General features: G+C 37.7%; 4 protein-coding genes across 4 annotated transcripts; 2 read left to right on the forward strand and 2 right to left on the reverse strand.

Moving 5' to 3' along the window:
- The first annotated feature begins 1,002 nt into the window (after positions 1-1,002).
- Positions 1,003-3,215, forward strand: LOC110845082 (TATA-box-binding protein). The gene is made up of 7 exons (XM_022091441.2): positions 1,003-1,255; positions 1,339-1,730; positions 1,826-1,965; positions 2,034-2,131; positions 2,290-2,539; positions 2,613-2,707; positions 2,781-3,215. Exons 2-7 carry the CDS (start codon positions 1,485-1,487, stop codon positions 2,855-2,857), a joined length of 906 nt encoding a protein of 301 aa, XP_021947133.1. The 5' UTR covers positions 1,003-1,255; positions 1,339-1,484; the 3' UTR covers positions 2,858-3,215.
- Positions 3,182-7,290, reverse strand: LOC110845080 (endoplasmic reticulum lectin 1). The gene is made up of 12 exons (XM_022091439.2): positions 6,933-7,290; positions 6,765-6,866; positions 6,616-6,696; positions 6,526-6,559; positions 5,128-5,186; positions 4,937-4,979; positions 4,719-4,866; positions 4,583-4,640; positions 4,426-4,487; positions 4,241-4,352; positions 3,990-4,163; positions 3,182-3,892 (listed from the first exon to the last, which is right to left on the reverse strand). Exons 1-12 carry the CDS (start codon positions 7,083-7,085, stop codon positions 3,425-3,427), a joined length of 1,494 nt encoding a protein of 497 aa, XP_021947131.1. The 5' UTR covers positions 7,086-7,290; the 3' UTR covers positions 3,182-3,424.
- Positions 7,291-7,404: 114 nt separating this feature from the next.
- Positions 7,405-9,963, forward strand: LOC110845081 (malate dehydrogenase, cytoplasmic). The gene is made up of 12 exons (XM_022091440.2): positions 7,405-7,549; positions 7,669-7,750; positions 7,817-7,976; positions 8,169-8,350; positions 8,432-8,575; positions 8,654-8,671; positions 8,738-8,914; positions 8,981-9,014; positions 9,087-9,136; positions 9,224-9,287; positions 9,374-9,450; positions 9,530-9,963. The coding sequence occupies exons 2-12, from the start codon at positions 7,748-7,750 to the stop codon at positions 9,626-9,628; spliced, it is 1,008 nt and encodes a 335-aa protein (XP_021947132.1). The 5' UTR covers positions 7,405-7,549; positions 7,669-7,747; the 3' UTR covers positions 9,629-9,963.
- On the reverse strand, positions 9,789-11,700 carry LOC110845083 (solute carrier family 35 member G1). The gene is made up of 4 exons (XM_022091443.2): positions 10,979-11,700; positions 10,638-10,886; positions 10,161-10,513; positions 9,789-10,072 (listed from the first exon to the last, which is right to left on the reverse strand). The coding sequence occupies exons 1-4, from the start codon at positions 11,303-11,305 to the stop codon at positions 9,976-9,978; spliced, it is 1,026 nt and encodes a 341-aa protein (XP_021947135.2). The 5' UTR covers positions 11,306-11,700; the 3' UTR covers positions 9,789-9,975.
- Between the last annotated feature and the right edge of the window lie 10 nt (positions 11,701-11,710).

Here is an 11,710-nt window from a genome sequence, read left to right on the forward strand (position 1 = left end):
TGCTGTGACATGCATATGTATGCTCAATGATAAATAGCAAGCATAAAATCGAAATAATGTTAAAACAAAACTTATTCATAAAAGATACTTGCAATTAGTTGGCTTGGGGAGCAGAAGGAAAACCAGGTGCTGGCTGATTCGGATAACCATTCGTCCAAGATCACCATTCGGCCCCTCACAAGGTATTAAGATACACCTACTACCTAGTAAACACATCTAAATGGATTGGTGTTTCGACGTATTTGTCATCATGAGTAACGATAATTGCATCATAATTACATATTCAATGTAATGTAACCATTGGGCCCTTCTTCCCATTATAATTCTCCCTTCATTACAATTTCTGATAAGTGTGCATCATTGTATAAGAAACGACACGTACACAACACACTCCTTGCTCGCATTATAATGTAGGAAATAATTTTGCTCGTCCCAAATTATGTATTTGATGATGGACAGATGAAGATGTTAGATTTGACTTGATTAAGTGAAGTCAGAGCAGCATTAAAATGACAAATGGAGACAGGGAATTCAATTTAAAAGTACTTACTTATTTCACCAACTAGATTGACAGTCACGGTCAAATTAGTTACACATTACACTTATTCCCACCAACACCCTATTATCATCGCTACTTATTTGAGGATGACTTTTCCCGATGTGAGAATAATAAATGCTGATAAACCAGCCAAGCCAACCCTCCTCCTCAGTCTTCATACTTATTTGCATACTGACCAATGGAACATGTAAATCTCATGAATAATGTGCTTGCCTAGTTTATTGAATGAAATTAGTGCTCCGTAATTCATCGTCGAGACCAATATGTAGTAAGACCAGTGACAATGATGAATCGTTAGTATTAACAATTTTAATGGTTGATTAATTAATGTGGTGGAGGGAGATTTTCCAAATTGGGCAAATTGAGAAGGAGGCAGGGTGAGATTTCTCAGCCTCTCCCGACAGAAATCAGCCAGCACTCAGCTCCATCTTGTTTGGCCCTGTCGTAAACCTGATTTGAAATCTACTCTGCACAAAACCAAGTTTGTTGTCAACCAAGTTTGTTGTTCAAAAGACAAAGCTAATTTTTATGTATTTCCGGAATTTTAAATTCGTCAAGCTGAAATTTTCATAAAGACGAACACTGATGGAGGACTGGAAGTGTTTGTGGTATAAATAGTTTGCACTCTTGAATGGAGCGCACCAGTTATTTTATTTATGCAGCACGTTTATTAAGAGGAGGGATTCACGTATTTAGGTAAGCAAAGTTTAACCTTATTTAATTGAAAAATGTGTCTTATTTCTTGTGTTTACATGAATCTCATACTTTTTATTTTGCAGGAACAACAATAACATTTCTGAAGGAAAGTAGAGAGGGTTCTACTAACTAGACATTGTTGCAGAAACTGCAAATTGGAACTTACGACAACCTTTGCTGCCGACGATTTGTCATTTTACGCCGGTTGTGAGAAGATACATATTTCAAGATGGACCAGATGCTCCCAAGTCCTGGGATCTTCAACATCCCCTCCATCGGCACACCTCTTCATCAGCCAGAAGAAGACCTCATCCTCCCCTCCGCTCAACAGCAACAACATGCCATCGGTAATAGTGGACATAGTCAGACTCCGGTCACTCCCATGGGGCTTGGAGGAAGTTCAAGTGTGATTTCTTACTCATCGGGCCTTCACTCTTTGGGCGGCCCGCACAGCCTTATGCAACCTCAGACACCGGTAAGTTTTGCGCTTAGTATTGTTCATCTAGGACCCTGATTCTAGGTCTGTTTTGGGAAATTTAACTAGAAATTTTCGTTCTGCATATGTTTTAGCAAAACCTCCTTTCTCCGGCAATCGAACCAAGTGGATCAGTATATTTACAGCAGCCGATGAGTGTTCCGATGAGCATGGGTGCCTACGGACAACCAGCCACACCTTCCTCAGCAGACCCTGGCATTGTACCACAATTACAGTATGGTCACGAATTGAATTATTAGAGACATACGAGTATGCTCATGTTTTTTTGTTGTAATATTACAGAAATATAGTTTCCACTGTAAATCTTGGGTGTAAATTGGATCTCAAAAAGATTGCCCTGCACGCACGAAATGCCGAGTACAATCCAAAGCGTTTTGCCGGTACGTAAGACATTTGCACCATATATTAAAATTGGGCTTAACCCGTGACAAGGGATATGCCTATTTGCTATACACAACTTGCAGAAACTCTCGTGTTCAGCACTGCTACTGTTAAGGAAATAATTCGTTGACCTATTTGTATATTTTATTTCTGCAAGCTGTCATCATGCGTATACGAGAACCGAGAACAACAGCTCTGATCTTTAGTTCTGGGAAGATGGTATGCACGGGAGCCAAGAGTGAAGAAGACTCTCGCTTAGCAGCTAGAAAATATGCCAGAATCGTCCAAAAACTTGGATTTCATGCGAAATTTTTAGAATTTAAGATTCAAAATATGGTTGGCAGTTGTGATGTAAAGTTTCCAATCCGGTTAGAAGGACTTGTTCTCACACATAGTCAGTTTAGCAGGTTTGTTAAAAATAACTTATGAAAATCCAATATAAGTCTTATAATAAGTCCATCTTGTTTTGATGATATACAGTTATGAGCCCGAATTATTCCCTGGATTAATTTATCGAATGGTAAAACCCAGAATTGTACTTTTGATATTTGTGTCCGGTAAAGTGGTACTCACAGGTATGATTTATGGAATTATTAAGCAACTACAAAAAAATGCTCGTTGTATTATTACTATTTTTACTGATTGCAGGTGCTAAAGTGAGACAAGAAATTTACGAAGCGTTTGAAAATATATATCCCATCCTAAAGAGCTTTAAGAAGCAGTAAACAAGCAAACGCAATGACTGAAATCACTAAAAAAAAGTTTGCATCACAATTCTCCTTCAAACTCTTTATTAACAGCTTAATAGTTCAACGGCTTGTTCACTCCTCATTTTTTTAAAGTGAAATGTTCAATATTTAATTGATTAATCCCATTTTGACTTTGTAACATCAATGATGCTGCATAATATTCCAAATATAGATTGATGGTATGATTCTTTCATGCTACATATGTTATACAGTTGTAAGATAATCCATGTATTTATTAGATCTAACCTGTTTGTAGACAGTTTTAATGCATGCATAAACAGGACAAGTTTTATATCTGAGTTGTTAAATAAATAAATAATTCATAGTTTTATTATTTGACTGACCAAACCATGTGTGTACACGAATTATATACAATTTATATAATGAGGATGACACAATTTACAAGTGGATTTTAAGTGCGGTATAAAAATGACGCGAGTGATAATTTTTTAAACAACAATATGTACATCCAAGTTGCATATGAAACTAGTTATATAACATCACAGAACAAATACCATCCTAGGACTTGCGTGAAGCGTTAGTTTACTCATCCCCACTGATATCTGGAGTTTTTCTTCTCTTCCCTTTAGAGTCTAAAGACGACTCGATAAATTTTGACGTGTCAAACAGGCCATAGTCATTCGACCCTTGCAGAAGGGGACACAATACAGATGACTCGACCCCTAAAGTATACTCACACGTCTTTGGCTCCAAAAGGTACAGAGCTATTGCAGATGGACTTGGAGTGTCGATGCACTTAAACTTTACTTCAACAACACGAGGTTGACCTGTTTGGTCACAAGCAGCTCCTCCGGTGTAGTAGTGAACAACTTGTTTCTTGGATGCGAGTGAAATTGATTTTTTATGTGGATTCTTGTCCAAGTACTCCTTATGTTTGTTGACGTCCCATTTCCCCAGATATATTTCAGTCCGAGAAGGGCTGTTGGGTTCTTCATGAAATTGCAGAACGTGTTTGTCATAGCAGAATTCAAACTTCCACCAGTGAGAGCCCTTAATTAAAATTCATAAATAAGTAACCAGTGTAGATGACTTGTTAGTTGATCATACAAGCAAATTCAATCAATATTTTTCTCCATAAATTGCTTACCCCAGTCAGACAAGATTTGCCGTTCAAAAAGTTGGTTAAGAATGAATTGTCATGAAAAGCTGGCTTGAACGGTTTTAGTAGAGATTCCTCGTCTTCTTCCGTAAATAGCTCGACTGGTTTCACATCTCCTGTAATCTTCGTTTCCAGTAGGGATTCGAGATTTTGTAGCAAGTGCTACAAAGACAACCAAGATCATGTTACGTCGTCTCGTCACTGTATTCAATTATTCGATTTGTAGATTTTTTTGATACCTCATGACGAATTTTAAAACTTTCCGTTTCCAGTTCAACTAATGCTTTAGGCATTTTTGGTGCACTATCGATGCTGTGACAATTTATGATATTCTCGCCAGTTTCCCTTGATCTATGTTGGGTGATTTTATTATTATTAAGTCTTTACATAACGATTTTCAATAAGCATAATGAATGCTACTTACTTGAAATCCGGATGTTGGCACAAATTTTGCGAAAGGACAACAATTTCATATTCGCAGGTGGACTATATCGAGTAATAATTTTTCAATTAACAGATAAACAATTTAAAGGAAAACTCAGTGGGATAAAAGCGAACGTGGAGTACACTTGAATACTCACCGTTTCTTCTAAAGAGTAGATTTCATGTTTGCCAAAGGGGTAACATACATATAATACTCTGAAATGTCCAATATTAGTAATGTATTGCAGGTGAAGACGAATGGTAGTGTAAATAAAAATTAGTTTAGTAACTGACCTGGTCATTCTTGTTTGGCCATTAAGGTCGCACAATGTACCGTCCGTCATATTAATTTGTAGATACGGCATATTCACACCGTCAACTTTCTTGACCGGAATTTGATTCTTGTAATCAGGATTTGAAAAATCCTCCTCAATCTTCAATCCTGCAATGGAATTCATATCATAAATTTAAGAATGTTCAACCTGATGTTACTATTACTGTAGTGTCCTTACTTGCTTTCTCGTTGTCATTTTTGTCCCATCGTCCTAAAAAGAACTTCAGGAATGCAAAAATAATTTGTATAAATGCGAATAATAGATCAAAGTTTCTGAGTGAAGCACGCAAAGAGTTAAATGTAACTCTGCAGATTGATTCTACGCTTCTACTATCATAACATTTACATACAAATTATTAAGGCAGTTACCTCTTGAAGTTTCACTTTTTTACCCTCCCGTTCTTCATGATACTGACGGATGTATTTGCCTGTAAACATTACGAAACGGCTTCAAAAATTCACATATAAATTATTTTTAGGAGAGTATTTATTTATTTTTAATTATTTTTAGCCCGAGTCAGGGCTTATGCAACTGTAATTGTCTGTCTGTCCGAGACGCCATAAAGCCAACACGGCTGAACCGATTGAGTTCAAATTTTGCACACATGTATATGAACATGAAGCAAAGTTAGGGATAAGTTCAAACATGAGCGAAATCGGTCAAGTGGTTGACCGGTGGAGGTCATGTAGGTGGGTGGGATATTACTCTAACAAGGGAACATACCGAGGTGTCCAACGAGTTAAGGGTCGACACCTATACCAAAATGACCACAATACATGACTTGTTAAACAAACTGAAGGAATTTCCGTGTAAAATTCACTTTTCGTCAAGTTGTGAAATATTTGTGACGAGCGCATGACCTCGGGTCGCCAGCGGGAGAGGTCGGCCGCTGAACGATCAGGTCGTCCACAGAGAAGGGTCGTCGTGATCACGTCGGCTTCAGAGATTTCGAATTCTTTCAAACTTTGAAACTATTTTGAAATTTTGAAGAAATTTTGAAAACATTTTGAAATTTAGAAAAACTTTTTCAAATTTAGAAGAAATTTCGAAATTTTGGAAAAGTTTGGAAAAGTTTGGAAAAATAGAGGTGTGTAAGTTATTTGAAATTTGAAATCTCTGAAGACAACATGTGTTCGATTCGACACACCTCTAATTTTTTCAAAATTTCAAAATTTCTTCAAAATTTCTTCAAAATTTCAAAATTTCTTCAAAATTTCAAAATTTCTTCAAAATTTCAAAATTTCTTCAAAATTTCAAAATTTCTTCAAAATTTCAAAATGTTTTTAAAATTTCAAAATGTTTTCAAAATTTGTTCAAAATTTCAAAATATGCAAGAATTCGAAATCTGTGAAGACGACGACGCTTCTCTGTGGTCGACCTGATCGTTCAGCGGCCGACCTCTCCCGCTTGCGACCCGAGGTCATGCGCTCGTCACAAATATCGTCACAACTTGACGAAAAGTGAATTTTACACGGAAATTCCTCCAGTTTGTTTAACAAGTCATGTATTGTGGTCATTTTGGTATAGGTGTCGACCCTCAACTCGTTGGACACCTCGGTATGTTCCCTTGTAAGTAAGTAGTCACTAAATGTCAAGCAATCGGGCAAATAATATATTTATCAAATATTCGACTAATCCCACCACGAAGCGTGGTAATTGTAGTCCGGTCAATTCGGACAAAAATACAATTAAGCTGACGGACACTGTCCCTGACTCGGACTAAATGAGTCTGACTGTGGGTTTTTTATTTTCTTTTTTTATCTTACCGTGACAGAGCTCGTAGGTCCAGTAGGTTTCCAACTATGTAGGAATAAGTAGTTAATTTGATGCAATATATATCGTTAAATTGTCTATACCTTGAATGTGCATGCAAATTGTGTAAAGAGCGGCGATAAAAGTTCCAATGGACTTGGTCCCGTGTAAGGGCTATTGTCATCCTATAAAAAAAATCGCTATTTCAATTGCCTTACTATCTAAGAATTGTACATTTTTAACGTTCGCATACCCCAGAATGCTCCAAGTGTTTTGGAAGTTTACAACTATACTTTTCATTTCTTGCTGTGGTCATTGAGATTGTGCCTTCGGATTCTGATTGCAGTGGATGATCCTGTATGACATTCATTGTTCAATGTTTCATTTTACAACTGACATTGCCATCTTTATTAACACATACCAACATTTCGTCCGGATGTGGTCCTGCCCAATTAATTTTGTGCAAGATCGTGTCATCCATCGCATCAAAATAAGTTGCAGCGACCAGACTTGCGACACACATGTTCAGCCCAACAACTCCTAAACATAGCTTCTGACTCGCCGATAATGCCATTTTATTCAGTTCGCAAACTCTAACTCTTCAAACCAAAACAAACTGATAGTGCTAATTCAATGGTAGTCCAAGTTGGACTGTCCAACAATTCAAAATTCAAACTGATAATCCACCGAATTGTCCACGTATGTTTACCTCATATTCGATATGAGTCCTTATTTTGCTACGTACTTATTTAGTTAACAACAATAATAATAACAGCGAGAGGAATAGTACACAAATATCTGGCAGTCTGAGAATTTGTAAATTTGAGAAAACTGAGTGTATTCTTGTGATTGGTTGGCCAAGTTGAACTCTGTCTCATTGCGAGTGGCCTTGGCTGGGCATTGCGCTCATGTGATTGTCACGACCCAGGCTCGTTCCCCAGTCGTTAGTTAAAACACACCGCAACTGCACCACACCACAATTCGCTGCTTAATTGCCGATAAATAATTTTCCGGGTAACCAGCAACTAAGGATAAGTGGTAAGTATTATCTGTCTGTCTGTGCTCATAATACCAAGGAAGGAAATACATAAATAAAGGTGTGCATGCAAATATGGGTGGATGTGGCATATTTTAACTGTTTATATTCTCATTTCCAGGCCTTTTTCTCGTCAACATATCATACGACACGTACTTTCTGGAACAAAACACGCCTAAGGGAGCCAAAGATTACTAAACATGGTAAGATTATGAATTTAACAAGTCAAGGTTATCAGATTTGCTGACTTAAAGCGTGTTTGTTTACAGTCTCAACAAAAAGAACCCATCCGTGTCTTGATCACCGGTGCCGCTGGGCAGATTGCATACTCACTTTTGTACCAAATCGGCAAGGGTGATGTGTTCGGACAAGATCAGCCTCTCTATCTTCACCTCTTGGACATTCCAGCTATGATGGGGGTGCTGGAAGGTGGGGTAAACTTGTTTTATGCGTACATATAGATAGAAATGTGCGTCGCCAATGCCATCACTTATACGACGTTCTGCTTGAGTATGTGTCTTAATTTTTCTGTTTCCCAAAATCTTATGTATGAAGTGACTTACTAATTATTTCCAATTTACCATTACAAAAATTTTTATGAAGAAAAAAATGGATTTTTAGGCGTGGTAATGGAAATGATGGACTGTGCCATGCCGCTGGTGTGTGGCGTCGTTCCGACTGCTGATCCCGTTGAAGGTTTTCGTGACGTGGACGCCGCGTTTTTGGTAGGAGCTATGCCACGCAAGGAAGGAATGGAAAGGAAAGACTTGCTCGCTGCAAATGTTAAAATATTCAAAGTTCAGGTGCAGATTCCATTTAATTTGAAGAGTATGTATTTTTAATTTATTAAAATCCGGTACTAAATCGTCATTGAATAAATTCAGGGACAAGCTTTGGATAAATATGCCAAGAAAACGGTGAAGGTGCTGGTGGTTGGGAATCCAGCAAATACAAATGCTCTGGTTTGCTCGAAATATGCTCCTACTATTCCACCAGAGAATTTTTCTGCAATGACACGCCTTGATCAGGTACTTCTTTTTTATATACACTTGGGATATATGTAGATAGAGTATTAAAACATAATCATCATATAATTTGAATTTCAGAACAGAGCACAGGCTCAGGTAAAAATCTAGACGCTAAGTGTAGGAATGAAGTTAAAATTCGTCTAAACTATTCGTCTGCTATAGATTGCTGCGAGGTTGGGCGTGGGAGTTGATGCAGTTAAAAATATTTTCATCTGGGGTAATCACAGCTCTACACAGTATCCAGATGCTCGTCACGGTGTGGTCAAGAAAGGAAACGACGACATCAAAATGATCGATGCTCTTCCAGATCAAGCTTGGCTTCAGGATCAATTTGTCACGGTGAGGAAACAACGTGTTTAGCTGTTTTGGAATCTTGTATATTATTTTATTTCTTTATGATAATAGACTGTGCAAAAACGAGGTGCTGCCGTTATTGCAGGTATGAATGATCTTGATTTCTTTGACATGTGACCTAAAAACGTGAAGGGCAAAAGATTAATAATAATTGCAGCTCGGAAAATGTCTTCCGCAATGTCTGCTGCAAAGGCCGCTTGCGACCATGTATGTGTTTTTGACTAGTTATATTATATAGCAAAATTATCAAATCAGACATCCATCGTTACGTTGTCTAATAAGTGTATTTTATAGATGCGAGATTGGTGGTTGGGAACACCCGATGGGTCATACGTCTCAATGGGCGTTTTGTCTGACGGTGAGTACATAATAATGATCAGGATCAGCGAATTGGTATACGCGAGGGTACAGTAAAGCAGTATAATATTATTATTCCATTATTAGGTTCATACAATACTCCACCTGGTGTCATCTTCTCTTTCCCAGTGGGTATCAAGGACAAGAAATGGACAATTCTCCAAGTAATTAAATACAACTTGGTCATTATAATATAAGTTAACCATATACGAGCATTAGCATAAATTCATTATCTTCAATTAGGGACTTTCGCTTGATGACTTCAGCAAGGGCAAACTTGAGCAAACTGGCCAAGAATTGATTGAAGAACGCGAAGAAGCATTTTCCGTTTGCGCTGATTGACTAGATGAAAGCAACGCTACAACAACTGGGCCTTCTAGACTATAGACAAGGGAAAACGAATGGCCTAAATCATTTCCGTAGCCTACACAATCTCACAGGAATAAAATTTCTGTGTCATTATATAATCATTCTGATCAAATTAGATGCCATTAATTCTTGCTTTAATTTCGAGTTTTACTGTTTGGTTCGAGTTTATTCCATATTCTTGTCAAATGTGTCGCCATAAATAATCTTGGGAACATGAACATATTTTTGCTTTGTAGTTATTTTCAACACTCTACAATCCTTGAGTGAGATTAGTTTCAAAAGAAATAAAAATACACCATGAGCTCATACAATCAACCCGTTTAATTTATTGATGTATTTCCACCACCAGACGTATCCATCCATTTTCGAACAAGTGTTATAATAACACCGCTCATTATCAGTACTGCGCCTAGAATGCTGGAAAAGCAATGCATGGAAGTATTATGCAGCTACTTACGTATTTATACAAGTCTCATGTCAGGAATTGCATGCACAATTAAAATACCTGTAAATATTGGGGACCACGTTGAGAAAGACAAACTGCCAAACGAAAGCAAACAACACCTCGGTCGTTCGAAGGAGGCCAACTGGTCCAGCATCTTCATGCTTCAGTGCCACCGTGAGTAAGGTCTGACCTACGAAGAAGAGAACGGCCGTACCAACAATCTTACAAATGTCTTCAAAATGAGTAGGGAACTGGAGGACTCCAAGTAACAAGGACAAGACCAAGCACTGCACAGTTCCCCAAATTCCTAACACTAAAGTCACAACATCTTGTGGAACGGTTTCTAGAAATTTGAGCACAATTAAGGACAAGGTGATACAAAGCATGCATCCGAATGCAAGAACACAACCAATCTGAAAGTAGTTACATGTACTGAATTATTAATCGGATACCTAGCATATTATTAATATTTTCTAAGTCCAAAAAGGTAATAACATGTGTTATTACATTTATTTGTTTGAAAAAATAAAATCTCACCAACACGTCGGCATTGTATTGAGTATCGCCCGTCAATAGCGGAGGTCGTGCAACAAAGCCGATCCCAGCGATAGCCAAAACTGTTGCAAAGACTTGACTAATGGCACATTTCTCCTGGAGAAACCCATACGCAAAAATATGGACGAAAATAGGAGATGTCGAATCAATTAATAAAGCATCTGCAACATCCATAAACTTCATTGCGTAGAAAAATAGCGTCAACGCACAAACCCCCAGAAATGCTCTCAACTGCAGCATGTAATAGTATTCAAAGTTTCAGTACGAGTAAAATATTATGACCAGATTTCATCTTTGTGTTCAAAACAGGTTAGAATTCTTACCCACAATAATGCAATAGTTTTATTCTTATCCACTGATGGTAATAACGCTATAGAGTTCCCAGTTTCAAGATTGGTTTTACATTTTCTCCGTACAGTCCAGAGTGCTGAGAACCCCGTCATTAGTAGGAACGTCCATACACCCAAGTTGAAGGGATGCAGATGATTGAGCAATTTTAGCGTTAGTGCATTTAGTGAAAATGTAAGTGCAGACAGAGTAGTTAAAATAATGCCGAAAAACCGTGTCCTCTTCGACCACCCCGAAGAAGAATGACGGTTTTCTTCACTTTCTCCATACCGATGATTCGGCGAGTTTGACTTTGACATCATTCAGACCGGAGAAAGTTTCTCTTTGTGACGAAAGAACAAATTCTGAGTTGTCAACTATAATTCGCACATTTATACCTATGTACACATGCAAATAAGAGATTTGCAAATAGGCAAATGTTATTAAAAATCTGTAAAAACAAGAGAAGATTATGTACACATATATAGTCTGATCTGGATCTGATATCTGTCCATTCGTTGTGACACCAGAACCAGAGAGATTTATGGATTTTTAGACATGTATATGTAGTAGAATGAACATAAGCCACATGACAGTCGTGAATGCATGGAAGTCTTCCACTGGAAAGTAAAGACTCTGGAAAACCAGATTAAACCTCTTGATAATCTCATGTCAAACTTGAAGTTCACAAATATGCAGACGCAATACGTATGTAAGTTTATGATGGG

This window comes from Folsomia candida, unplaced genomic scaffold, assembly GCF_002217175.1.
Source record: "Folsomia candida strain VU population unplaced genomic scaffold, ASM221717v1 Fcan01_Sc002, whole genome shotgun sequence".
In the NCBI taxonomy this organism is placed as follows: Eukaryota; Metazoa; Arthropoda; class Collembola; order Entomobryomorpha; family Isotomidae; genus Folsomia; species Folsomia candida.

Coding starts and splice junctions, on each gene's coding strand:
- LOC110845082 (XM_022091441.2), top strand. CDS start 1,485: ATGGACCAGATGCTCCCAAGTCCTGGGATCTTCAACATCCCCTCCATC. Junction 2,540..2,612: donor ACACATAGTCAGTTTAGCAG/GTTTGTTAAAAA, acceptor GATGATATACAG/TTATGAGCCCGAATTATTCC. Junction 2,708..2,780: donor CGGTAAAGTGGTACTCACAG/GTATGATTTATG, acceptor TACTGATTGCAG/GTGCTAAAGTGAGACAAGAA.
- LOC110845080 (XM_022091439.2), bottom strand. CDS start 7,085: ATGGCATTATCGGCGAGTCAGAAGCTATGTTTAGGAGTTGTTGGGCTG. Junction 4,488..4,582: donor TCTACTCTTTAGAAGAAACG/GTGAGTATTCAA, acceptor TACTCGATATAG/TCCACCTGCGAATATGAAAT. Junction 4,353..4,425: donor TGCCAACATCCGGATTTCAA/GTAAGTAGCATT, acceptor CACCCAACATAG/ATCAAGGGAAACTGGCGAGA.
- LOC110845081 (XM_022091440.2), top strand. Junction 9,288..9,373: donor AATGGGCGTTTTGTCTGACG/GTGAGTACATAA, acceptor TTCCATTATTAG/GTTCATACAATACTCCACCT. Junction 9,451..9,529: donor AGAAATGGACAATTCTCCAA/GTAATTAAATAC, acceptor ATCTTCAATTAG/GGACTTTCGCTTGATGACTT.
- LOC110845083 (XM_022091443.2), bottom strand. CDS start 11,305: ATGATGTCAAAGTCAAACTCGCCGAATCATCGGTATGGAGAAAGTGAA. Junction 10,887..10,978: donor AAACTATTGCATTATTGTGG/GTAAGAATTCTA, acceptor TACATGCTGCAG/TTGAGAGCATTTCTGGGGGT. Junction 10,073..10,160: donor GTGGTCCCCAATATTTACAG/GTATTTTAATTG, acceptor TTGCTTTTCCAG/CATTCTAGGCGCAGTACTGA.